This window comes from Pongo pygmaeus, chromosome 20 (assembly GCF_028885625.2).
Source record: "Pongo pygmaeus isolate AG05252 chromosome 20, NHGRI_mPonPyg2-v2.0_pri, whole genome shotgun sequence".
NCBI classification, from domain to species: Eukaryota; Metazoa; Chordata; class Mammalia; order Primates; family Hominidae; genus Pongo; species Pongo pygmaeus.
In genome coordinates this window covers 45,916,081-45,943,348 of record NC_072393.2, presented here as the reverse complement: position 1 = coordinate 45,943,348, position 27,268 = coordinate 45,916,081, and the positions used below count along the sequence as shown (strand labels likewise).

At 53.0% G+C, this 27,268-nt stretch overlaps 1 protein-coding gene across 2 annotated transcripts; it reads right to left on the bottom strand.

Moving 5' to 3' along the window:
* Positions 1–325: 325 nt before the first annotated feature.
* On the bottom strand, positions 326–23,909 carry MAP3K10 (mitogen-activated protein kinase kinase kinase 10). Of its 2 annotated transcripts, none has more exons than XM_054462755.2 (10): positions 22,853–23,909; positions 17,013–17,193; positions 10,913–11,085; positions 10,274–10,449; positions 9,416–9,662; positions 6,387–6,503; positions 2,939–3,110; positions 2,727–2,839; positions 1,694–2,398; positions 326–932 (listed from the first exon to the last, which is right to left on the bottom strand). In XM_054462755.2, the coding sequence occupies exons 1-10, from the start codon at positions 23,532–23,534 to the stop codon at positions 610–612; spliced, it is 2,889 nt and encodes a 962-aa protein (XP_054318730.1). In that variant the 5' UTR covers positions 23,535–23,909; the 3' UTR covers positions 326–609. The 2 variants fall into 2 exon arrangements, with proteins under 2 accessions (XP_054318730.1, XP_054318731.1); XM_054462756.2 differs by having other exon boundaries at positions 328–932; positions 10,937–11,085.
* Positions 23,910–27,268: the final 3,359 nt, after the last annotated feature.

Sequence of the window (27,268 nt, the reverse complement as noted above, 5' to 3'; positions counted from 1 at the left end):
GGCGCAGTGGCCCACGCCTGTAATCCCAGCACTTTGGGAGGCTGAGATGGGTGGATCACTTGAGGTCAGGAGTTTGAGAGCAGCCTGGTCGACATGGTGAAACCCTGTTTCTACCAAAAATACAAAAATTATCCGTGCGTGGTGGCGGGAGCCTGTAGTCCCAGCTACTCATGAGGCTGAGGCAGCAGAATCACTTGAACCCAGGAGGCGGAGGTTGCAGTGAGCTGAGATGGTGCCACTGCACTCCAGCCTGGGCAACAGAGCAAGACTCTGTCTCCAAAAAAAAAAAAAAAAAAAAAAAGGAAAAAGGAACACAGTCAAGTGCGGTAGGGGGCAGGGGTTACCTTTAATGCTCCATTTTGTGCCAAATCCCCCATGATGCCCTGTCCCTGAGTATCCCTGCCCACCCTCCCCCCAGTGCAGGGCGGGCACAGGGCTCCACCCCCTGGGGTACAAAGGAATAAGTTAAGTGTCCCCCCCTCCCTCCTTCCCCAATAAATAGAGTGAACATCCTGCCCAGGGCCTCCCCCGCCTTGTGGCATGGCGGGCTGGGGCGGGGCCTGGGGCGCTACATTCATGGCTGCCCAGGCGGGCGGTGGTGGGCAGGCCTTAGTGGGAGCCGTGGGCCCCGCACAGGGGCACTGTGCTGTCTTGGTTCTGCCCCTCCATGTCCATGTCCAGCAGTGTGGGCTGCATGCTGGGGGGCCCAGGGCTCTCTGGAGTGTCTGGCCTGCTGGGAGGCGAGATGGTGAGTGTCCGGCCGAAGGAGACCAGTTTCCAGGGGTCCAAGCGGGGGCGACTGGCAGCCGGCCGAGGTCTCGGGGCAAAGGTCAGGGTGGTGGGGCGGCCTGGGAACTCAGGGGGCCGGCGGCGGGCTGGGAACAGGGCCTGGGGGTCGGGCAGGCGGGGGAAGTCCAGAAGGTCACGAGGGCCTGGTAAGAGAGGTTCAGAGGAGGTGAGTGGGGTGGGGCAGAGGGTGGCATTAAAAAGCCCAGAGCTTTTACATGAAAAGCACAAGTTCTGGTTTCTCTCGAGAAATCCATGGATCTTGCTGCATCCAATTCCCATCTGTAGTGTGGCAGTGCTGGGACCTTGACCTAGACTGGGACCACTCCCAGCTGCTTGCTCCTCCGGGTGGACCCTGGCATGTTCCTCAACCTTCTGGAGCTGCTGCTTAGCAGCAGCCCCTGGGGCCAAAGCCCTGGTCTTCCCGACTCTCCTGCAATGGGCTAAGCTCAGGCACAGACCTCAGGCATGGCTTATCTCTGAAGGGGGATAAAAATGGCGCCTCACTACGTAGGTGAGGAGCAAATAAAATAACGATAACTTAAAACAAGCAGCGCAGTGCCTGACGTGGGTACTTAATAGCACTGCTATGGCCGCATCTCCCACCCAGTTAACAGATGCAGGAGAACAGTGTCTAGGCTGTGTAAGAATTGGCGATGGTCATGCTGGTCACCACTGCTACAGGCACCTGCCTGGCCTTATAGGCATCAGTTTGCCACCTGTGTCTCTGTCCCCTGGAGACCCCCAATGCCTCCAGGAGTGAGCGGTAAAGGGACACAGACCCTCCCTCCTCCACAAGCAGCAGGAGGTGGCTGCCTGAGGGGTCGTGGCTGGGCTGGACTTGCGACCCTGGCAGAGGAGGAAAGAAGGGGTTTTCTGTGACCTGGGCGCGGGGCGCCTCACTCACCAGGGCCATGGCCGGTGGGCTCGGGCGGCCCCCGCTGCCCCAGCGCCCCGTCCGATGGCGTCCGCCGGTGCCCGCGGCTCACAGCGCAGGCAGCCGTGACGTGGGTGGGCGTGAGCGACTGGCGGGGGTCCTTCTTGAAGCTCTCCAGCTCCAGGTCCACCAGGGGGTTGGTGCTGGGCGAGGGCGTGGGCGTGGGCGCGGGCGGGGAGGGTGGTGGGGAGGGCGCGGCCGGCGCGGCCTCGTCACTGTCAGAGCGCAGCAGTGAACGCGTGGAGTTGCAGTCGGACACGGACGACAGCGACACGAGGGTGGCCGAGGGCGCCAGGCCCAGGCCGGGGCCCACGTCGTCGCGGCGGCCGTGGGGACGCGCGGGCGGGCTGAGGCCCCGCGGGAAGCGGCCGGCGCGGGGAAAGAAGAGGCCGTCGAGCCAGCGCCGTTGCTCCTCGCCGTCGGCCGCGCGCGCCTCGGCCACGTCGGCTCCCAGGCCCACAGCCCCCAGCAGCGTGGCGCAGCCTAGCAGCGCCAGGTCGCAGCGCCGCCGGGCGCCGTGTCCCCACCGAGCGGGGGGCGCGGACGGCGTCGGCTCCCATGGCGCCCGCGCCCCCGGGGAGGGCTCGGCAGGCAGTGGTACTGAGAGGTAGGACGGGGTCGAGTAGGGGGAAGGGGGCACGCTGCTGCCTCCATCCTCTGCCTCCGCGAACTCCTCTGCAACCGGAGAGGGCCATCACTCCGCTGCAGGGCTGGCCAGGGCCCCACGGGGACTTGTGCCAAGGGACAGCCCCCGATGACCCCTCCAACAGCAAGACCAAGACCCACGAGCATCGCTCTTGAATCTGTCTCCCGGAGAAGCCTCAGAGAAGGGTGGTCCCTGCCCCTGGAAATGACCCCCCACGCCCCAGGGGCCACCATCTCCCTTCCCAGGAAGGCCTTCCACTCACTGGCCCAGTGAAACCTGGTCTCTTCCCTCAGCCCCAGGAGGCTCACCCCTTTGGCCTGAGAACCCTCACCCCCTTACAAGAACCCAGGCTCTTACCCATCTCATTGAGGCTGGCGAAGCCAGGGGCGATGGGTGTGTGTTTGGGGGACTTGCCCAGGTTGGGGGCACTTGATGACCACTGTTTGCTTCCTTCCCCCAGCCCCTTCAGCCTGCGGGGTCCAGGGAGAGATGGAGACCTCAGTCCTGTGGCCTGGAGCCTGGGAGCTGGGGCTTGGGCACAGGGTGGGCATCACCACGCCACACCTCACCTCTCCTCTCCTCCCACCCGCTCCTTCTGCAGGGTGGAGCTGGGCCCCCACGTTCGGCCCTTCTTCTTGCCCCCGACCAGTTCTTCCTTCTTTGGGGGCCCACCGCGGCTCCATGTCCCACTTCCTCCACTGCTGCTGCCACTGCTGCTGCCACCACAGTCCACGGGAGTCACTGGGTCCAGAGAAGCCACTAGGTTACTGGGTGGAGGGTCTGTCCCCACTGGGCTCCCAGCCTCCAGTGCCCCCAGCTCAGGCCCACCCTCTGCCTGGGAGTCCAAGGGCTCTTTTGAACTCCAGTCGTGACCCTCCTTGCTATAAATCCCCCCGTGGCTCCCTACTGCTGTCAGGACAAAGTTCCAGCTCCTCTGCCTGGCACTGAAGGCCATAAGCGGCTCCCTGCCAACTCCTCCAGCCTCCCCTGCTCTTCACAGCCTAACCCTTCACCATTCATTCCGGCGGGCTGCCTGCACTTCTGGTCTCCAGCTCTGGGTAGTTAGTTCCCTGGGGGTCAGCTGCCTTCATCTCTGTCCCTGCAATGCTCTGGACCTATCTGGTGCCAGTGTTTGCTGCCATGGTATGGGTATTTGTCTCTGTGTCCCCTGCAGGACTGACCTCCTGGGCCTGGTACAAAGCAGGTGCCCAGACAGAGGGCAGGGGGGCTGTGGGTGGGGACAGTGCTGGGGTGAATGAGGGGCTGGAACTTGGGAGTTAGCCTTTCACCCTTCAACCTATCAGGAAACTCCGATGACCGTGTCTCTGCCATATAGCCCCGACTGTGGACATCTGTCCCTTCCAAGTCCCCAACCCTGGCCTGGCCTCCATCATCTCACTGCTTTCTCCACCTTTATTTCTTACATCAGCCAGAGGGAAAAAGGTCAATTTGATTCCCTCAGTGCCTTGCTCACATGGCTCTGGGGGCTGCCCCAGGGCGGTTAAAAGAAAAGCCATACCAGGCCAGGTGTGGTGGCTCTTGCCTGGAATCCCAGCACTTTGGGAGGCCCAGGCAGAAGAATCACTTGAGGTCAGGAGTTGGAGACCAGCCTGGCCAACATGGTGAAAACCCCATTCCTACTAAAAATACAAAAATTAGCCAGGCATGGTGGTGCACGCCTATGGTCCCAGCTACTTGGGAGGCTGAGGCGAGAGAATCGCTTGAACCCGGGAGGCGGAGGTTGCAGTGAGTTGACATCGCGCCATTGCACTCCAGCCTGGGAGACAGAGCGAGAGCCTGTCTCACCATGGAATACTATGCAGCCATAAAAAGGAACGAGATCATGTCCTTTGCAGGGACATGGATGGAGCTGGAAGCCATTATCCTCAGCAAACTAACGCAGGAACAGAAAGCCAAACACTGCATGTTCTCACTTATAAGTGAGAGCTGAACAAATAGATCACATGGACACAGGGAGGGGAACAACGGATGCTGGGGCCTGTTGGGGGGTAGGGTGGGGGGAGGGAGAATATTAAGAAAAATAGCTAATGCATGGGCTTACTACTTAGGTGATGGGTTGATGGGTGCAGCAAATCACCATGGCACACGTTTACCTATGTAACAAACCTGCACATCCCGCACACGTACCCCAGAACTCAAAACAAAAATTAAAAACAAAAAAATCCATACCAAAGCTATCAAATGAAAATTAAAAAAAAAAAAAAAAAAAAAAAAAAAAAAGGAAAATCCAGACTCTTATCCTGCTCTCAGGGCCCTGCCTGATCTGACCCCTGAGAACTCCTTGATCACAAAACCTATGTCCTCCTCCCATTCACTCTGCTCCAGCCAAGCGGGCTAACAAGCAGCCCATGCTGTTCCCCCCTCCAGTTTTTGCCTTCGCTGCTCCCTCCGCCAGCGGCATGCTTCCCTGAGGTCTCAGCCTGTCTCACTGCTTAGCACGAAGGTCCCTGCTCAAACCTCACCTCCTCCCATAGGGCTTCCACATGTAAAATCGCAACCCTTCTGTGATGGGTAATTTTATGTGTCAACTTGACTGGGCCAAAGGACGCCTAGGTAGCTGGTTAAACATGATTTCTGTGAGGGTGTTTCTGGAAGATTAGCATTTCAATCAGTGGACCGAGTAAAGAGAGATCATCCTCGCCAATGTGGGTGGGCACCATCCAATCTACTGAGGGCCCAGATAGAACAAAAGAGAGTTAGCTCTTTTTGTCTAGGAAGGCAGAGGAAGGGTGAGTTTGCTCTCTGCATGAGCGTGGATATCCATCTACTCCTGCCCTGAGACACTGGACAGTGGTACTCAGGTTCTCAGGTCTTTGGACAATTTTTTTTTTTTTGAGACAGTCTCACTCTGTCGCCCGGGCTGGAGTGCAGTGGCACGATCTCGGCTCACTGCAACCTCCGCCTCCCAGGTTCAAGTGATTCTCCTGCCTCAATCTCCCGAGTAGCTGGGATTACAGGCACGCACCACCATGCCTAGCTAATTTTTGCATTTTTAGTAGAGACTGGGTTTTACCATGTTGGCCAGGCTGGTCTTGAACTCTTGACCTCAGATGATCCGCCTGCCTTGGTCTCCCGAAGTGTTGGGATTACAGGCGTGAGCCACTGTGCTGGGCCAGGTCTTTGGACTTGATTTGGAACTACATCACTGGCTTTCCCAGGCCTCTGGCTTGCAGAAGGCAGATTGCAGGACTTCCCAGCCTCCATAATCGCATGTGCCAATCCCTCATAATACATCTATTTCTTTTGTTTTTAAGTAGAGATGGGGTCTGGCTTTGTTGCCCAGGCTGGTGTCGAACTCCTAGGCTCAAGCAATCCTCCCACTTCATCCTCCCAAAGTGCTGGGATTACGGGTATGAGTCACTGTGCCCAGCCAATACATCTCTTTCTATATATCTAAACATATGCTGTTGATTCTGTTTCACTGAAGAACTCTGACTAACACATCTCCTCTTTTATTCCCTTCCCTGAGCTCCTTTAAAGAACTTATCACTACTAGAAATTATCCTGCGCCTGGGCATGGTGGCTCATGGCTGTAATCCCAGCACTTTGCGAGGCTGAGGTGGGTGGATCACTTGAGGTCAGGAGTTCGATACCAGCCTGGCCAACATGGTGAAACCCCCATCTCTATTAAAAATACAAAAAATTAGGCAGGCGTGGTTGTGTGTGACTGTAACCACAGCTACTCGGGAGGCTGAGGCAGGAGAATCTCTGGAACCCAGGAGGCGGAGGTTGCAGTGAGCCAAGATCGCACCACTGCACTCCAGCCTGGGAGACAGAGCGAGATTCTGTCTGTCTCAAAAAAAAAAAAAAAAAAAAAAGAAATTATCATGCTTACTGACTTATTTGTTTACTATCTGTTTCCCGTGATAAGAATGAGGAAAAGGGCCTTGTCTGTCTTCTTTCTTGTTGTTACTCTGGCTTGGTGCCAGGTATAAACATCATGCTCAAAAATGTTTGTTCACTGACTGACTGGTCAGGGCCTTGAGAGATACTCACGGCGAATGGCCCTCAGCCGGGGGATGATACTGGGGCTTGCAGGGGGGCTGGCCCCATCGGATCCTTTCCGCTTATCCAGAGTTGGAGAGGCCTGGACTGTGATCTTATGCTCAAAGCCTGCAGAAAGAAAGAGAAGCTTTCCTAAGCAAATGGTTCCAGGGATTACCAAAGGGAATTTTCCTCTGTAGAAGTAGAGAAGGAATTCTAGAATGGGAACACCACCATTTTTCATTCCTTAATGCAGTGGTTCTCAGAGTGTGGGTCCCAAAACAGCAGCATCACCATCAGCTGAAAATTTCTTGGCAATGCAAATTCTTGGGCCCTCCCTGAATCAGCAAGTTGGGGTGAGGCTCAGCAATGGAACTGTGGTTTAATAAGCACAAGCACAAGAGCTCTAGTGGATCAAGGACCTAGGCCTCAGTGTCCAATATGGCCGCCAGTAGCTACGTGTAGCAACTGAGCACCTTGAAATGTGGCTTGTGCAATGGGGGAATTGGAGTTTAACCTTTATTTATCTAATTTTTAAACCGTATATATATATATATAAAAGATGAGTTCTCACTGTGGTGCCCAGGCTAGTCTTGAACTCTTGGCCTTGAGCAATCCTCTAGCATCCGCCTCCCAAAGTTCTGGGATTACAGGTATGAGCCACCATGCCCAGCCAACTCTTTATTTTATTGTAATTACCGTAATTTAAGTTTAAATTTTAAAAACAGGTATGGGGGCTGGGCGCGGTGGCTCACGCCTGTAATCCCAGCACTTTGGGAGGCCGAGGCGGGCGGATCACGAGGTCAGGATATCAACACCATCCTGGCTAACACAGTGAAACCCTGTCTCTACTAAAAATACAAAAAAAAAAAAAATATATATATATATATATATATATATATATGAGCTGGGCGTGGTGGTGGGCGCCTGTAGTCCCAGCTATTTAGGAGGCTGAGGCAGGAGAATGGCATGAACCTGGGAGGCAGAGCTTGCAGTGAGCTGAGATCGCGCCACTGCACTCCAGCCTGGGTGACAGAGTGAGACTCCATCTCAAAACAAACAAACAAACAAACAACAAAAAACAGGTACTCCATTTGGTTATTGGAAACATTTAAGCATGTTTGGAACAATTTGGGTATGTGTATGTATTTTTTCAACTCTAACTTTTATGAAATTTAAATACAGATCCAATGTTTTTGATGGGCCAGGTATAATAGCTCACACCTGTAATCCCAGCACTTTGGGAGGCCAGAGTGGAAGGGCTGCCTGAGCCCAGGAGTTCAAGACCACCCTGGGCAATATAGCAAGACCCCATCTCAGAAAAAAAAATTTTTTTAATGAAAATTTACTGTCCAAATTTAGATGTGCCATAAATATAAAATACATCCGGATTTCAAAGATTTAGTGTGAAAAAAGAAGGTAAAATATCTCACAATTATTTTGTATTGATTGCATGGATATATTGGGCTAAATAAAAAATATATATTTTTTGAGATGGAGTTTCGATCTTGTCGCCCAGGCTGGAGTGCAATGGCGTGATCTTGGTTCACTGAAACCTCTGCCGCCTGGGTTCAAGCAATTCTCCTGCCTCAGCCTTCTGAGTAGCTGGTATTACAGTCGCCCGCCACCATGCCCGGCTAATTTTGTAGTTTTAGTAGAGATGGGGTTTCTCCATGTTGGTCAGGCTGGTCTCAAACTCCTGACCTCAGGTGATCTGCCCGCTTCAGCCTCCCAAAGTGCTGGGATTACAGGCGTGAGCCACCGCACCTGGCCTAATAAAAATATTAAAATTGACATCTCTTATTCTTTTTGCTTTTATGTGTAGCTTACTAGAAAATTTAAAATTATACACATATCTTTTATTATGTTTCCACTGGCCACTGCTGCTTAAGGCACAGCTTTCTGGCTTGTAACATCACAGAAAGAGACAAGCAGACACTACGTGCCTCCCTCCTGAATGCATTACCTGGGAAGCAGTGTGGGGAAAAAAAAAATCAAACCTGAATCTGAATCTGATTAAGTCTTGATCCATGTGAAACTTCTGTTCTTGTAGGTAAAAAAAATGGTCAAATATCAGCATATATATGTATATGTTAATTATATATTTTGTGACAGAGTCTCACTCTATCACCCAGACTGGAGTACAGTGGCGCGATCTCGGCTCACTGCAACCTCTGCTTTCCAGGTTCAAGCGATTCTTGTGCCTCAGCCTCCTAAGTAACTGGGATTACAGGCGTGTGCACCACCACACCCAGCTAATTTTGTATTTTTAGTAGAGGCGGGATTTCACCATGTTGGCCAGGCTGCTCTAGAACTCCTGGCCTCAAGTGATCCACCCACTTTGGCCTCCCAAAGTGCTGGGATTACAGGCGTGAGCCACTGCACATGGCCAGATTAAAAGATATTTTTAAAGAGAGATAAAATGAAAAAGAAAGTTCAGAAGTGACTGTCCTAAGTGTCAAGACAGATGTTACTCTCAGGGGATGGTGTGAGGTTGTCTGGAGGGGCAGGTGGAAAGCACTTGGGATGGCTGTGAGGTTCTCTCTGCTTTCATGGAGATGACTAGAGTAACTCATTTAGCTGTACAGGTTTTTGGTCATTTTCTTTTTTTCTTTTTCTTCCCTTTAGAGATAGGGTCTTGCTCTGCTGCCCAGACTGGAGTGCAGTGGTGCAATTACAGCTCACTGCAGCCTCGAACTCCTGGACTCAAATGATCCTCCCACCTCAGCCTCCCCAGTAGCTCGGACTATAAGTGCATGCCAACATGCCCAGCTAATTAAAAAAAAATTTTTTTTTTGGTAAATATGGGGTCTATGTTGCCCAGGCTGGTCTCAAACTCCTGGCCTCAAGTGATCCTCCCCCCTTGGCCTCCTGAGTAGGCTGGGACTACAAGTGCTCGCCACTGCACTGGGCTGATCACTGACTATGTGCGATATATTTAGCAATAAAAACAAGTTGAAAAAGAAAAGGAAGAGATAAATCCTAGGTCAGGGCTGCTCCCAGCAGCCTCTCGGGGGCGCTCTGGGGTCACGGGTGGGTACCAGAGGGCAGGCTGATGTGGCTGCCGCCTTCCCGCAGCTTGAGCAGGCGGCTGCGCTTGAAGTTGCCCTTGCGCTTGCGGACCCGGGGCTTCTCCTGGCTCAGCTGGCACATGAGCAGGTGCAGCTCCCGTTCCACGATGTCCATCTCGCGTTCTGCCAGCTCCTGCTCCCGCCGCCGCAGCTGCTCTTCCTGGAAGCGCTGCTCCTGCGCCGCCCGCAGCAGCTCCTCCTCACGGCTCCGAAGCTCCTGGGAAGGAGAGGCGGTGGCTGGGGGGAGGGGCTTAGCTGCTCTGCTTCTTGGGGAGGGACCCAGGGCTGCTGCGTCTGGTTGGTGCCTCACACAAGGGTACCTTGCTGTGGGGCACATTGGTTTCACCACCCGACTCATGCTTTGCTAGCCAAGCTGGGTGCCAGGGCAGGGAACTGTGTTAGCCCAAAGAAAGGGGTACCTTTTTTTTTCTCTTTCTTAACTCTTCAATTTAGAAAACTTCAAACACCCACAAAAGCAGAGAACAGTGCACCCCCCTGTACCCATCATCCAATTTCAACAATTACCTATGCTTTGCGAATCTTGTATCCCCATCCTTCTCTCCTCTTGCCCTTTCTTCGTTTCTGCTGTAGTATTTTAAAGCCAACCCCAGTCATCATGCAGTGTCACCTGTAAGTACTTCAGTACAGGGTGCCTTTTTCTTATTAATCCACCAACAGGAGGCTGTCTTTTCTTAATATGCAAAAAAGGCTCCCTTGACCCTGCATGGACCCAAAGGCTGGGGTTCAGGGGAGGGGTCTCTGAGCAGCCCAAGGCATCAGAACTCAGGGGTCTTGCTCCATCTTTCCCACCTTGCCCCCTGCCTTCACCTTCTCCTTGGTCCGAAGGTCATCAAACATGTGCTGAATCTCCAGCTTCCAGTCTTCCTGCAGCGAGTGGAAGGACTCCAGTGGCATCTGGAACAGGGCTGACTGTTCGATGACTTCAAGCCGCTTCAAGATGCTGCCAAAATCTGGCCGCCCATGGGGGTCTGGGTCCCAGCATTCTGGGGTGGGAGGAGGAAGGACAGTGGTGGGGCGTGGAGGTGTCAGTGGTCATGCTCTGGGGACTCAGCCTGCTCAGAGGAAGGCAGAATTTCTGGGGATGGCAGACAAACAGATGCTATAGAGCTGAGGGGAAGGGATTCAAAGCCAAGCTCCTGGCCAGTTCCACTCAGTGAAACGCTGGGAGAGAAACCCCGGGACCTGCACCCCAAGGAGGGGCTGGTGGGGGAATCAGGATCACGGTGGAATCCCAGGGCCAAGGAGTCCTAACAGGTTGTCCTGAGAGCTCTGGGCGTGGCCCAAACAAGGGTTGGGATGTGGGGGATGGAGCCAACCATGGGGAGGCTGTTTAGAGTCCAGTGGGTTCCAGCCCCTTCTCCCTCACTCCCGGGCCCACTGGTATGGATGGGTGTGAAGGGGCGAGGTCTGGGCCCACAGGTCCCTGCCACTCCAAGCTGAGCCTACCCTCATCACGGGGCCCCGGCTCACCCTCCAGGAGGCGGGCAAAGGGCTCGGGGCACGTGGAGGGAATGGGCAGCGTCAGCTTATTCATAGCCACGCCATACGCCACGGCCAAGGCGTCGATCTCACGGTAGGGGACCTCCCCCGTCAGCAGCTCCCACAGCAGCACCCCGAAGCTGCAGGCAGGGGAGAGGGAGGGGTGATGTCGCAGCCCACCCCAATCCTCACCTATACCCAGCCCTGCCCTTGGTCCCATGCAGGGCCGCCCTCACCCCAACACCCACCCCCGGCCAATGAGGTCACAAGAACTTGCTTTGACCTCCATGGCCTTGTTCTCCAATAGATGGGGTGGGTTTGGCTCTCCGATGTCTCTGCTTTGCTCGGCCTCTCTTCCCTCTCCTCTGCCTGAAAATCTTCAGGTCCCGTGTTCCTACTGGCCAAATCCATCCTTCTTATTTTTATTTTTGTAGAGATGGAGGTCTCACTATGTTGCCCAGGCTGGTCTCAAACTCCTGGGCTCAAGTGATCCTCCTGCCTCGGCTTCCCAAAGTGCTGGGATTATAGGCATGAGCCACTGCACACCACCTAAATCCATCCTTCTTAGCCCTGGCCTTTGATGACCCCTGCAGCCTCACTTCCAAACACTCTCAGCCCATTCTAACCCCAACTTCATCTTGCAGCCACACTGAATACTGAACAGGCCCTGTTCTTTCTAACCTCTGGCCTTCAGACATGCTGTTCCCTTTGTGGAGAACACTCTTCCCTTGTGTAACTATTTGTCCCTCAAGTCTCAACACAGGTTGCCCCCTCTGTCAGGAAGCCTTCCTTGATTCTGCAGCCTCCAAAGCTAGGTTAGAGGCCCCTCCTCTATGTTTCCCCAAAACACTCAGCACTTACCTCTAAAAACCAGTTAACACTATTTAACATTTATAAAGCACTTACTGCAGGCCAGGCATTGTGCTAGGCACTCGGTAATCCTCACAACAGCCCTGTAAGGCAGAAGGATTTGGTATGACCCCTGCTTTATCTGATGAGCAGGTACAGGCTCAGAGAGGTAAGGGGCTTGCCTGAGGTCACACAGCTAGTGAGTGGTGGAGCCACACTTGGACTCAGGTCTGCCTGCTGCCCACGACAGTGCCCTCAGTGGCTCCACGGTACCAGAGCGTGCGTCACTGTGCTGTGGTCCCTGCAAGGGTATCTTCCTCTGCAAACTCTACATCCTCCCAGATCCTGATGGCCATTCTGTGTGGTGTTTATCCTGGAGTAGATCCCTGGTCTCCCCCACTATCCACTCATGCATTCATTCAACATATCCTTTTTTTTTTTTTGAGACAAAGTCTCTGTCACCCAGGCTGGAGTGCAGTGGCATGATCTCGGCTCCCTGCAACCTCTGCCTCTTGGGTTCAAGTGATTCTTGTGCCTCAGCCTCCCAAGTAGCTGGGATTACAGGTGCGTACCACCAGCCCAGCTAATTTGTGTATTTTTAGTAGAGATGGGGTTTCACCATGTTGGTCAGGCTGGTCTCCAACTCCTGACCTCAGGTGATCCACCCGCTTTGGCCTCCCAAAGTGCTGGGATTACAGGCATGAGCCACTGTGCCCGGCCCATTCAGCGTATACTTATTAAGTGCCTACTGTGTGCCAAGCACCATTTTAGACATTGGGAAGAGAAAGACACAATCACTGCCCCCATGCAGCCGACAGCCTCCGATTCTTCAGTGACAGTGCTGGTGAATTGAGCTGGCCACATGCTGCCTGCATGAATTTTCCATTCTCCTTGGCAGCTAAGCATGTCCACATGACCACAGTTCTGGTACATGGGATGTAGGAGGGGGCGTAGTAGGCAACTAGCTTCTAGGAAGTAGCCATAAAAAGAAGGGGTGCCCGGCCGGGAAAGAGTGTGAGGTGGGATGATGGCTTGAGCCCAAGAGTTCAAGGCTGCAGTGAGCTATGACTATACCACCGCACTCCAGCCTGCGTGGGAGAGTGAGAGCCTGTCTTTTAAAAATTTTTTTAAATGAAAAATAAATTTATAGTGGGTTAATTTTATATTATTTATATCTAAAATAAGATGAAATCCATCCCCAAACACCCTATCCTGTAAAGACTATTGTTCAAAGAAGGAACAGAATGGACCCCAAAATAAGAGGTGAAAATCCCCACATACACTCTAGTCATGCCAAGGGCAGCCTGACAGGCAAAGCTTCTTGCTTCATGTCTTAACTTATCCCTGTCCTGCAAAGCTGCGGCAGGACACATCTGCAGCTCAGCACAGCAGACAGGCACAGGAGCACAGGAACAAAAACACAACATAGGTAAGAAAATGAGGCCGGGCACAGTGGCTCACGCCTGTAATCCCAGCACTTTGGGAGGCCGAGGCAGGCGGATCACGAGGTCAGGAGATCGAGACCATCCTGGCTAACACGGTGAAATCCCGTCTCTACTAAAACTACAAAAAATTAGTCGGGCGTGGTGGCGGGCGCCTGTAGTCCCAGCTACTCGGGAGGCTGAGGCAGGAGAATGGCGTGAACCCAGGAGGTGGAGCTTGCAGTAAGCCGAGATCGCGCCACTGAACTCCAGCCTGGACGACAGAGTGAGACTACGTCTCAAAAAAAAAAAAGAAGCGGTGCCTTTTTCCTCTTTACCCCTTCCTGTGGTTGGAATGTAGACATAAAACCTGGAGCCTGGGGGCTGGGGGGCAAAGGGAGGGAGAGCATTAGGCAAATACCTAACGCACGCAGGGCTTAAAACCTAGATGATGGGTTGATGGGTGCAGCAAACTACCATGGCACATGTATACCTATGTAACAAACCCTGCACGTTCTGCACATGTATCCCAGAACTTAAAATTAAAAAAAAAAAAAAAAAAAAGCTAGAGTCTGGAGCTAGGCACACTGGCTCACACCTGTAATCTCAGCACTTTGGGAGGCCAAGACAAGAGGACCTCTTGAGCCCAAGAGATCGAGACCAGCCTAGGAAACAAAGTGAGACCTTGTCTCTACAAAAAATTAGCCTGGTGTGGTGGCATGCCTGTAGTCCCAGCTACTAGAGAGGCTGAGGTGGGAGGATCGCTTGAGCCCAGGAGGTTGAGGCTGCAATGATTTGTGATGGCATCACTGCACTCCAGCCTGGGTGACAGAGCAAGACCCTGTTAAAAAAAAAAAAAAAAAAAAAGCTGGGTGCGGTGGCTGACGCCTGTAATCCCAGCACTTTAGGAGGCCCAGGTGGGCAAATCACGAGGTCAAGAGATCAAGGCTATCCTGGCCAGTATGGTGAAACCCCATCTCTACTGAAAATTAAAAAATTAATAAATAAATAAATACAAAAATTAGCTGGGCCTGGTGGCATGTGCCTGTAGTCCCAGCTACTTGGGAGGCTGAGGCAAGATAATTGCTTGAACCCAGGAGGCAGAGGTTGCAGTGAGCCGAGATCGTGCCACTGCACTCCAGCCTGGGCGACAGAGCAAGACTCCGTCTCAAAAAAAAAAAAAAAAAAAAAAAAGCTGGAGCTCAAGCAGTCATTTTGGATCATGAAGTAAACTTGTGAATGGAGACCACACAAGGTGGGGGAAAAACAGTGGTTTATAACTGGAGGGTAGCATGATCCTCCCCTCTCTCCCATGTCCTTGGAAACCTATGGGGGTATTGTGATTGTAATAATGACTGGGAATGTTACTGAAGTTTGTGGCTGGGAGGTGTGGATATCCTGCATCCTGGTAACTACAGGACAGGACCACACCAGAAAGAATTAGCCTGCCCGGCCGGGCGCAGTGACTCATGCCTGTAATCCCAGCACTCTGGGAGGCTGAGGCAGGCGGATCACCTGAGGTCAGGAGTTCAAGACCAGCTTGGCCAACATGGTGAAACCCTGTCTCCACTAAAAATATAAAAATTAGCCAGTGCATGCCTATAATCTCAGCTACTCGGGAGGCTGAGGCACGAGAATCGCTTGAATCTGGGAGGAGGAGGTTGCAGTGAGCCGAGATTGTGCCATTGCACTCCAGCCTGGGCGGCAGAGTGAGACTCTGTCCCAAAAAAACAACAACAAAAAAGGTAGCACAAATGAACGCCTGATGTACAGCCAATTGGAAATTCTCCCAAAGGGCTGCTCTGCTCTAGGCTGAGCTGGAGACTTCCTGTCTGATCTGTCTCCGTCCCATACCCATTAATTTGCTGCTTGGACAATCTGGAGCCTCAGCTGGGAATTGACGGGAACAGTAAATGGGGAGACCCAGGTTTGGCTCCAACCAAGCAGAAGGTCCTGGGTTGAAAGTCTCCATGGCCACCATCAACTCTCACTGGTGACAGCAACAGACCCATCATTGGCCGTCTCTACCTAACAGTCAAAGGAGCTTTTATTTTTAAATATTTTTTTTTAGATGGAGTCTCGCTCTGTTACCCAGGCTGGAGTGCAATGGCGCCATCTCAACCTCCGCCTCCTGCGGTCAAGCGATTCCCCTGCCTCCGCGTCCCGAGTCGCTGGGACTACAGGCACCCAACACCATGCCTGGCTAATTTTTGTATTTTTAGTAGAGATGGGGTTTCACCATGTTGGCCAGGCTAGTCCTGAACTCCTGGCCTCAAGTGAACCACCCACCTCGGCCTACCAAAGTGCCAGGATTACAGGTGTGAGTCACCGCGCCTGGCCGAATTTTTGTATTTTTAGTAGAGATGGGAGTTCATCATGTTGGCCAGGCTGGTCTCAAACTCCTGGTGTCAAGGGATCCACCCACCTCGGCCTCCCAAAGTGCTGGGATTACAGGCGTGAGCCACCACACCCGGCCTCCAAAGGAGTTTTTATTTACTTCATTTTATAAAAATTAATTTAAAAATATCTTTTTCATACAGATGGGGTCTCACTATGTTGACCAGGCTGGTCTCAAATTCCTGGCCTCAAGTGATCCTCCCACCTTGGCCTCCCAAACTACTGGGATTATAGGTGTGAGCTACCACTCTATCCAGACATGGCTCCTCATGGCTTCCTACTTCATTAGAATAAAACCTGAAGGCCACTCCCTCCCCCACAGGGCCTTCCAGCTCCCTCTCCTACATAATTTCCTACTTCTCTCTTCCTTGCCTGCACAGTGGCAGCCACATGGGCTTCGTTGCTGTTTCTGGGACACACCATGCTCACCTCAGCACCTCCTTCTTCCTCCAAACTTTTCGTGGCTGGTTCCTTTTTGCCACTTGGAACTCAGATGAAGTATCATTTCTCAGATTGCTCAGAGAAGCATTCCCAAAAGTAGTGTTCCAGCCCTCAAAGTGCCTTCCTCTCAGCCTCCTCGCACTTTGTACTAACACTTTTTTCTGGTGTACTTGTCTTTAAAAATTATAATTTTCTTAAAAAACAGCTTTATAAAAAAGAGCTTCTTGTATGTTGACTGACTTACTATTCCTGAGGGCAGGGATTGCGTCTATTTTTCTTCTCTGCTATATCCCTAGAACCCGGTGCAGTTAGATGAAGGAATGAATGAGTGAATTCATCATTTTCCCATCTGACAGATGGGACGGTGCACGGGCTAGTGTCTGAGGGGGCTTTCAGTGCTGGCATGCACATGCTGTCTCTACGCTTTTTAAAATTTTTTCTTTTTTTGGAGACAGAGTCTCGCTCTGTCACCCAGGCTGGAGTGCAGTGGCTGATCCCAGCTCACTGCAACCTCTGCCTCCAGAGCTCAAGTGATTCTCCTGCCTCAGTCTCCCGAGTAGCTGGGACAACAGGCATCTGCCACCACGCCCAGGTAATTTTAGTATTTTTAGTAGAGATGGGGTTTCACCATGTTGGTCAGGCTGGTCTCAAACTCCTGACCTCAAGTGATCCACCCACCCTGGCCTCCCAAAGTGCTGGGATTACAGGTGTGAGCCACCGCGCCCAGCCTTGTCTCTAGATCTTATAAATTTTTTATTCTAACCCAATGTGCCCCCTAGTTGCCATTTGTGCTAGCTGAACAGGTAACTGGCACTTGTCTGGTGGCCTGACCTTGCCAGCAGGTCCCTTTGTCAGACTGAGATCCTGGCTTCAGCAGGAGACCCTCCCTCCCACTCTGCCCTCACCCCCTCCTCCCTCCCTCACTCCGCAGAGGCCATCCCGGCCGCGCCTTTCAGCACCTCCAGACATCACTGCTTTTGGAGAAGAGGGAGAGACGGATAACCTCCGGCGCCATCCAGGCGTAGGTCCCCGCAGCGCTCATCTTGGTGGTCTTGTGCCACTCGCGGGCGAGGCCAAAGTCCGTGATCTTGAGCACCGTGTCTGCGAGGTTGTGGTTCTCGATGGCCTCCAGGATCAGGACTGTGGGGTGGGAAGAAAGGTGGGTCACCCCAGACCTGCCGTGCTGCAGACCCAAGTGTTCTGGCCCGCTGCCTCAGCTAGAAACACGTCTCCCCTCTCACTGCCTCAGGCTGCCCCACTCTGTGGCAGGTCCTTTCCTGGCCTGGAACATCCATGAGCCCCTCTGCCCAGGTCTAATCCCTGTCCCAGGCTCCCATGAGGGAGTAGGGAGCTCCTCCTGTGTCCTCTGCCATTCTGACTCTGTCTTGGGCTTTGGGGAGCTCCATGAATGGTCAAGAACCAACAGCCAAGGCTGAAGCAGGTCACTTGAGCCCAGGAGTTCAAGACCAGCCTGTGCAACATGGCAAGACCCCATCTCTACAAAAATTTTTTTTAAATACCTGGGTGTGGTGGTGCGTGCCTACAGTCCCAGCTACTTGGGAGGCTAAGTTGGGAGGATCACTTGAGCCTGGGAGGTTGAGGTTGCAGTGAGCCATGGTCTTGCCATTGCACTCCAGCCCAGGCAATAGAGTGAGACCTTGTCTCAAAAAAAAAAAAGAAACAACAGCCCAGGCCTTGGTTCTCCAGGCCTTGAGTTCCCAGCTACCCTGGAAGCAGGAACTGCAAACCTGGGGCAGAAGGGAGGAACGTGGCTTCCCCCTCGTGTCTATCACCCCTGTGGCACACTGCAGTCAGGGTCCCAATCCTACCCCTTCCTGTGTCTGCACTCTGCCATGACACTTTGCCATTCTTTCTGCTAAAGAGGCAGAGTATTGCCGGGTGCGGTGGCTCACACCTGTAATCCCAGCACTTTGGGAGGCCGAGGTGGGCGGATCACTTGAGGTCAGGAGTTCGAGACCAGCCTGGCCAACATGGTGAAACCCCGTCTCTACTAAAAATACAAAAATTAGCCAGGCATCATGGTGCTCACCTGTAATCCCAGCTACTCGGAAGGCTGAGGCATGAGAATCACTTCAACCTGGGAGGTGGAGGTTGCAGTGAGCCGAGATCGCGCCGCTGCCCTCCAGCCTGGGTGACAGAGTGAGACTCTGTCTCCGAAAAAACAAAAACAAAAACAAAAACAAAAAACAAAGGCAGAGTGCACCCTGACTCTGGCTCAGCCGTATGACTTGCTTTGGCTAAGAATGACAGGGTGCCAATTCCAAGCCCAGGCCTCGCATGTCTGCTGGCCCTCTTGCACTTGTGTCATCACCATGACAACATGCCTCAGCTAGCCTGCTTGTCCAAGAAGATGAGAGCTACTTGGAGCAAAGCCTCTCCAGCTGAGCCCAGCCTCCATCAGTTTACCCTCCAGCTGGTCCACAAATGCAGGAGCAGTAATACACAATGGTTGTTTTAAGATGCTGAGTTTTGGGGGTAGCTTATTACATAGCGTTACTGTGACAAAATCTGACTGAAGTATTCCCTAAACATACTGGTTGGTTCCAGCTTACTTTCTACCTGGGTTGTCACTAATAGCGATGAGGATCATGGCTAGTGTTTGTACATGGCTAGTGTTTATACTGTGCTAAGCTCTCTATATGAATTGACTCACGAATGACCCCCCCAGCCATTTTTTTTTTTTTTTTTTAAGAGGCAGGGTTGGCCAGGAGCAGTGGCTCACACCTGTAATCCCAGCACTTTGGGAGGCCAAGGCAGGTGGATCACTTGAGGTCAGGAGTCCGAGAACAGCCTGGCCAACATAGTGAAACCTGTCTCTACTAAAAATACAAAAATTAGCTGGGTGTGGTGGCGGGTGCCTGTAGTCCCAGCTACTTGAGAGGCTTTGGCGAGAGGATCACTTGAACCCAGGAGGCAGAGGTTGCAGTGAGCCGAGATTGCACCACTGCACTCCAGCCTGGATGACAGAGCGAGACTCCATCTCAATGAAAACAAATAAAGAGACAGGGTCTTTTTCTGTCACTCAGACTGGAGTGTAGTGATGTGATTATGGCTTGCTGTAGCCTCAAACTTCTGGGCTTAAACAATCCTCCAGCCTTGGACTCCCAAAGTGCTGGGACTACAAGAGTAAACCACTGCACCCAGCCACAACCCATTTTTCTTGACTAGCTAACAGAGACTCAGAAGTCACTTGTCCAAGAGGTCACATGGTTAGAAAATGGCAGGACAAAGGCTTGAATTAGTTTTGTCATCAGAGCCCAATCTCTTAACTGCTGGGATATTTTACTACCTTCTATCACACAGAGGCCCCAAAGTATACAGTGTACTGCCTGGGGTTGAATCTCAGCCCTGCTTCTTCCTAGCTGCATAACCTTGTACAGTTTACTTGAATCTTCACATTGAGACTTCTCCTCTGTTAAATGGGGCTGGTAACAGAATTTACCTTCTAGCATTATAGTAAAAATTTATTGCCTGAAGCAATAGGGCCTTTAAAAGTGTTAGCTGTTGTTATTAGTGTGTGATATTGCCATAATTGTTCCGAATTTCTCCACCTTTCTCTTTTGCCATTCCTGGCTACTTCCCAGTCATAATAATAATAGTAAGGTAGTTCTACTATCATGCCCATTTGGCAGATGAAGGAACTGAAGGTGGCAGAGATTGGCAAATCACCCAGGGTCACACAGTTGATAATCCTGCCCATCCTTTAAAGTCCAGCTTCAGACTGGACGCGGTGGCTCATGCCTGTAATCCTAGCACTTTGGGAGGCCAAGGCAGGTGGATCACCTGAGGTCAGGAGTTCAAGACCAGCCTGGCCAACATGGCGAGACCGCCGTCTCTACTACAAATACAAAAATTAGCCAGACGTGGTGGCGCACGCCTGTAGCCCTGGCTACTTGGAAAGTTGAGGTGGAAGAATCACTTGAACCCAGGAGGCGGAAGGTTCAGTGAGCTGTGATCACGCTACTGCACTCCAGCCTGGGTCTTAGAGTGAGATGACTCTGTCTCAAAAAAAAAAAAAAAAAAAAAAAAGGCCCGGCTTTATTGTCACCTCCTCCTGGAAGCCCCCACTGTAAATTCCTAGTCTGTGACTCCACCTCTGCAGAAGTTTTCCCTTCTTAGGTCCCCACCTCTCCTGTTTGTATCGAAACCCTGTGACAGAGGGAACATCTCATGGTTTTATGCTTTATTTCTGTATTTCCCAGGCTGGGCCTAAGTCAGTCCCCCTTCAAAATCTGTATGTAATCCTGTCACTCCCTGCTTCAAATCCTCTAATGGCTTCCACTACATCAAATAAAATACCCCAAGTCCTCACCATGGCCCCCAAGGTCCTATGTGATCTGGCTCCTGCCAGCCTTTCTGATCCTACTTCCTCCCATCTCTGCCTCAATGCCTGCTGTTCTGGTCTTGCTGTTCTCCAATGAGCCACACTCACTCCCACCTCAGGACATGTGCCCCACTGTTCCCCTTCCCCAGATCTTTGTAAGGCTGGGTCCCCTTTGTTCAGGTCTCTGCTCAAATGTTGCCTTCCCTGACCACCCAATCTAAATAAAGAGAACCCTCTGCTCCAGCCTTTGCCTTAGTCCACTGAGAGCCCCTGACACTCTCTGAAATTTTGGTATCCATCTATCCATCATTTATTCCTGTTCACCAGAATATAAATTCCATAGCTGGGGGAGGGGGAAATCTTGCCTTGTTCACTTCTGTAATCCCAGGGCTGAGGACAGTGCTTAGTACAGAGTAGGCACTTAAGAATTACTGGTGGAATGAACCAATGAATGAATGATGGCAGATGAGGCGCTCCTTAGGGTAGGATGAGTGGGGAAGCAGTGCTGTGGAGGTGCTGTGTCCTCTGTTTCTGGCACAGAGCAGACCCATCACCCCAGGAGGAAGCCCTGGCCATAAGAGGCCCACTGACCCTTTGGCCAAATAGCATTGGCTACAAAAAACCTCGGGGTGTGGGGCGTGCTGTCAATCAGCAGGGGTGAGGAAGGGCCGAGGAGCCCCAGCCTTCAACAGGAGCATGCTGGGTGGCCCTGCCTCCATTTACCCAACATTTCAGAGGTGCTGGGGCATAAGCATCAGTTCCCCAGACACGGCACCAGCCCTGGCACATCGTGGTCATGTGTTAGCTCTTTTTTTTTTTTTGTGATGGAATCTTGCTCTGTCACCCAGGCTGGAGTGCAGTGGAGCGATCTCGGCTCACTGCAACTTCCACCTCCTGGTTTCAAGTGATTCTTCTGCCTCAGCCTGAGTAGCTGGGATTGCAGGTGCATGCCACCATGCCCAGCTAATTTTTGTATTTTTAGTAGAGAAGGGGTTTCACCTTATTGGTCAGGCTGGTCTCGAACTCCTGACCTCAGGTGATCCACCCACCTCGGCCTCCCAAAGTGCTGGGATTACAGGCGTGAGCCACCGCACCCAGCCAAGCTTTCTGTTGATATACAAATGTCAGGCTTGGGAGGCAAGGAAGATGCAGTCCCTCTATTCTAGGGGCTTACAATTGCTATGGGTGGGGGAATAGCAATATATTCCTAAAAATAGTGGGATGGATTAAAGTAAATTTCAAGATGTAGAAGTGACAGAAATCAGGAGTAGATGAGATGTGGGTGTTGAGAGCAAAGGGGGCACCTTCACATTTTAGGGCTTAACTGTGAGTGACGTGAGGGCCGGGGACATGCTGGCCTTCTCCACTGCTGATGCCTTTGCTTAGCACATGATCTGGCCTGGTAAATACCAAATGGAAGAATGAACAAATGGATGAAGAAATGAAAGGGAGTGAGATGGGGCACAGCACGAATGGGAGAGCCAGGAATGTAAGATTTTTTTTCTTGCTGTATCCCTGGGAAAGGGTCTGGCACACAGCACTCTGGAAATATCTGTGGAATGAATGAATGAAATTGCTAGCCTGTGAGTACCCTCAGGGCAGAAACCATGGCTGTCTTAGTCCCAGTTGGGCTCCTGCTTAATAGGTGCTCAATTAATACTTGCTGACACCACATGAAGCTCTTCGATCTAGAAATGAGTCTTGTAGAATGTTCCCTTCTACCTGGCTCCATTATTTATTCAACCAACCAATCAACTTTGGAGAACCTGTCAGGCAGCCTGGAAGCTTTTATATAAGCCACATCCATTTAATTCCTCCCTCATCTTTTCCAGTTTGCCTTGGCCAGCTTGGCCTATGAAGACAGGAAATGGTTCTCAACTGGGGGTGATTCTGCCCCCCAGGGGACATTTGCAATGCCTGGAGACACTTTTGGTTGTCATAGCTGGGGATGGGGGCAGGGAATGGCATCTAGTGGGACGAGGCTAAAGATGCCGCTAAGCAACTCACAATTCACAGGAGAGCCCCTACAACAATAATCCAGCCTCAAGTGCCAATAGTGCTGGGGTTGAGAGACACTGACTCCAGACGGGGTAGGCTCTTTTTGTCTCTGCCTGGTGGACTCTGGCAGCATGGCTGGATGGCGAGCACCTTGAAGGCAGGCACTGCATCTGTCCTGTTCATGCAGGGAACGCAGGTGTTCATGGATACATGTTTATTGAGCGATTGTGACTCTGCAGCCTGGGAGGCAGGTAAGTCCTTCAACCTTTCTGAGCCTCCTTTTTCTCCCTTAAGGCGGGCAAGGCCTACCTCACCTTCACCCTGAAGGTATCATACTGCTGCCCCTTCTCACTCCAGGCACAGTGTCATCTGGTGTCCCTCACCCTGTTTCCCGCCACCTAGGCCTGGCCTTGAGAGGTTCTGTGGAAGGAATTTTGGGGAGAGGACACCACTTACTGTTGATGGACTTGAGGTCCCGGTGGATGATGGGCACAGGGGCATCATTGTGTAGGTAGTTCATGCCCCGGGCCACCTGCACAGCCCAGTTGACCAGCACGTGAGGTGGCACCCGGCGACCTGCCAGCACCCTGCTCAGTGCGCCACCCCGGGCATACTCCATCACTAGGCAGAGGTGTGGTGGGTTGAGGCAGGCGCCCCTAAGGGCAATTATGTTGGGGTGCTGCAGGGCTCCAAAGAGCCGGGCTTCCTGGCACACCTGCTCCGCTGTCACTGCCGGGTCCTTCTCAGGGTCCAGCCGGGCGGCCTTGACTGCCACCTCCTCGCCACGCCACAGGGCCCGATAGACCTTGCCAAAGCCCCCCACACCGATGATCTCCTCTAGCTGCAGCTCGTGGAAGGGGATCTCCTGGGGCAGCTGGAGGCCCGCGGGTGCAGCGGGGGCGCCGGGGGCCACGTAGTTGCTGGGGAAGACGCCCACGCGGCCGCTGGGGAGCTGCCCGGTCCACCAGCCCTCGTCGCCGGACACCGCACAGTCTTGGGAAAGCACCTGGACGCGATCGCCCCTCCGCAGGGTCAGCTCCTCGTCGCCCGCCGCCTCGTAGTCGAACACTGCGGTCCAGACGGGCCCCGCGGGGGTCGTGCCCCACTCCTTGGCCACCGCCCCCTCCTCCTCCTCCATGGGGGAGGGGCCGGGGGCTGCGGGAGGCCGCTTCACACAGGCTGCCCGCGGGATGCAGAAGGCGGGCCCCGGCGGCCGGGATGGAGGGCAGTCCCTGCGGGGTCTAGGGAGCTCCTGAGGGCCATGGCTGGGGCGCCCTCCGCAGGAGCAAGAAAAAAACCCCTTTCAAAGGGCAGGCTCGTCCCTTCCGATTTGGCTGTCCGGGCGGGGCGGGGCGGGGTGGGAGTGGGGCAGCAGGTTCACCCGTGCCCCCCAAACGGCAGAGGGTTAAGAGGGCCTGGCCGCGCGGCTCTCGAATGCCCGCCGGGGTCCGCCGGTGGGGGACGAGGGCGAGGGCGGCAGGCAGTCCCCGTTCCCCGCGCCGCTCACCCCGCGCAGCTCCACCGGCGGCCCCCGGCTCCGCATCCCGGGCCACGACTGCCGGGCCGGGCGGGGGTGCGGGGCCCCTGGGGCGGCCGCCCCGGGCCGGGGTGGCGCGCCCCTCGGCCTCCTCACGCGCGGGGCAGCTGGGCGGCCCCCATCCTTGGCACCGGCCTCCTGGTCGGCCCCAGCCCCTGCCCCCCGCCCGTGCTGCTTCCCCGGGCCGCCGGTGGGGCCCGAGTGACGTGTGGGCGGTGCCGCCGCCGCGGTGCCGCCTGGGAATTGTAGTCTCCGGCCGTGCGGCCTCAGAGCCCGGCTCTCAGCGCCCTCCCGCAGAGCCCCGCGACCAGCCTCGGGCCGCAGTGGACATGACACCCCACGAAGCCGAAGGAGTCCTCCCGGAGAGATGAGCCCGGCCTCCGCCCCTCCTTCGGATGCGGCGTGGCGGGCGCCCGGGGCGGGGGGAAGCGCTCCTCACAGACCCTGCGGGGGCCGCGGCCCAGGATGGGGTGGACTGCAACGGACGCGATTAGCAACGCGAAAAATAGGAGCTGAGTGCATCACTGTGACTGCCTGGAGCCGCGAACGCAGCCTGGACCCTGTCCCTGAGGCAGGACGGCCCCTCGGACCTCCGACCGAGATGCACGCTGGGAACTGTAGTCCGCGCGGGAACCTGGCGCTGCAGGGGGCGGCCCCCAAACAGCGGGCTGCGGGCGTCGGCGGGTGGTTGGAGTAAGTTAGGGGTCGGGACTCTGCGGGGAAGATGGGGCTGGGTGGATGTGTTTAGTGTCCCTGGGGATGTCACAGCCACGTCTGCTTTCCCCACAAGCTCTGGGTTCCTCTGCTGAAGTCAGAACTCCTGCTCTTGAGAATCCCCGATTCCTATTTTATAGGAGTTTCAATTTCGGGGAGCTTAATGTGCATGTTGTGTTCAGTGCTTTGTACACGTGGTATCGTTAAGTCTTCACAAAGAGCCCCATTTTACAGATGACTCATAGAGAAGTGAAGTCATTTGTGCAAGGCTACAGAGCTATAAATGGCAAAGCAAGAATGAAAGGCAGTTTTAGAAATTAACAACCAGGCCGGGCGCGGTGGCTCACGCCTGTAATCCCAGCGCTATGGGAGGCCGAGGCGAGCGGATCACGAGGCCAGGAGTTCGTGACCAGCCTGGCCAGCATGGAGAAACCCCGTCTCTACTATAAAAAAAAAAAAAAAAAAAAATTGGCTGGGAGTAGTGGTGTGCGCCTGTAATCCATCCCAGCTACTCGGGAGGCTGAGGCAGGAGAATCGCTTGAACCTGGGAGGTGGAGGTTGCAGTGAGCCAAGATCACGCCACAGCACTCCAGCCTGGAAGACAGGGCAAGACTCCGTCTCAAAAAAAAAAAAAAGTTAATAACCATCGCCACGATTAACAACATCAACAAAAAACAAACAACCCACTGCCTTTCTATTTAAAGAATGAGGAAAGTGGGTCCCGCAGAGGTTCAGTGACTTCCTCAAGATCTCTAAGCTTGTAAGAAGCAAAATTCTGGGTCTTTTTACTTGGCCTCTCCTGAGTGGTATGGGGTCTAGAGGGAGGAGAGAAGAAGAGGAAATAAGAGGGGCTCTAGTGCCCAAACTCCAGAGAACTGCCCCTCAGGCTCCTTGGGGAATTGTTCCAATCTCAGAGGGAAGTGGGTTACCTGTCTCCTGGCTACCTAGCAGGGACACTCGGAACATATCAAAAATGCTTGTTGGAAGAGAGAGCCCCAGCTTCATTCTGAGTATAAGTGTTTCTGCTATAACCTGCTATATGCATTCTTAAAAAACCTTCAGTTCTTCAAAACGGTGCACTAAAATTAACAAGACTTCATGGAAAAAATAGTTAGAGACAGATTGCTCAAAATATATGCAACTAGCTGGGCACGGTGGCTCATGCCTGTAATCCCAGCACTTTCGGAGGCCGAGGAGGGAGAATTACTGGAGTCCAGGAGTTTCAAACTAGCCTGGGCAACATAGGAAGACTCCGTCTCTACAAAAAAATAAAAAATTAGCCGGGTGTGGTGGTGTGCACCTGTGTTCCCAGCTACTTGGGAGACTGAGGTATAGGGGTATTACCTGAGCCCAGGAGGTCGAGGCTACTGTGAGCTGTGATTGTGGCACTGCACTCTAGCCTGAGAGACAGAGTGAGACCCTGACTCAAAAAAAAAAAAAAAGTAAAAATAAAAACCTGTATACAACTTTTTTTTTTTTTGAGATGGAGTCTTGCTCTGTTGCCAGGCTGGAGTGCAGTGGCATGATCTTGGCACACCACAACCTCCGACTGCCTGGTTCAAGTGATTCTCGGGCTTCAGCCTCCTGAGTAGTTGGAATTACAGGTGTGTGTCTCCATGCCCAGCTAATTTTTGTATTTTTAGTAGAGAGAGGGTTTCACCATGTTGGCCAGGATAGTCTCGATCTCCTGACCTTGTGATCCGCCCGCCTCGGCCTCTCAAAGTGCTGGAATTACAAGTGTGAGGCACCGTGCCCGGCCTCTTGTATACAACTTTATATTCAGAGTGCTACAAAACCAATAATGACGCTAATAGAAACACTAGAATAGGTAAATTTCCATGAGCATTTGCTTTCAGCAGCACTTTGCAGCCTTGAAGGTTGGGCTTATGCTTCCTCTTTGGGGATGCTGGTCTGGAGATATTAACTATTGATGGGGATTGTTTTCATCAAAACTCAAAATGTGATCCAAGGTGTGATCTTTTTCATTAATCTGTTATTTTAATATGAGAGAAATATATTTGCAATTTCTTCATCTGCATTCATGTCTTTGCTGTAGGCGTAACATTGTGACAAACATGGTGGTCTTTGAAGTCACTAAACCAGCCACCGTGGATCCAAAGGAAGACACTTCTGTAGATTTGCAGCTTTTTCCTCTGAAGATCTTTTAGTACTAAGGCTTCCCCTTTAACTGTGAGAAAGCTTGGCCCTGATTGCTTCAAAATGTTAACTTCCTGGAGAAAATTGCATGTTAACCAACATGCTTGTGTTATGCTGACATCATTACTCCATTTACCAATCATTTATGGGGTGATTCATCTGAAAGAAGCAAACAGAGGGTGGGGGCGGTGGCTCACACACCTGTAATCGCAGCACTTTGGGAGGCTGAGGCAGGCAAATCACCTGAGGTCAGGAGTTTGAGACCAGCCTGGACAACATGGTGAAACCTTGTCTCTACTGAAAATACAAAAATTAGCTGGGCGTGGTGGCGGATGCCTGTAATCTCAGCTACTCAGGAGGCTGAAGCAGGAGAATCACTTGAACCTGGGAGGCAGAGGTCGCAGTGAGCCGAGAACGAGCCAGTGTACTCTAGCCCGGACGACAGAGGGAGACTCTGGAAGAAG

Coding starts and splice junctions, on each gene's coding strand:
- MAP3K10 (XM_054462755.2), bottom strand. CDS start 23,534: ATGGAGGAGGAGGAGGGGGCGGTGGCCAAGGAGTGGGGCACGACCCCC. Junction 11,086..17,012: donor AAAAGCAGTGATGTCTGGAG/GTGCTGAAAGGC, acceptor CCCTGCCTGCAG/CTTCGGGGTGCTGCTGTGGG. Junction 6,504..9,415: donor CCACATCAGCCTGCCCTCTG/GTACCCACCCGT, acceptor TTCTTTCTGCAG/GCTTTGAGCATAAGATCACA.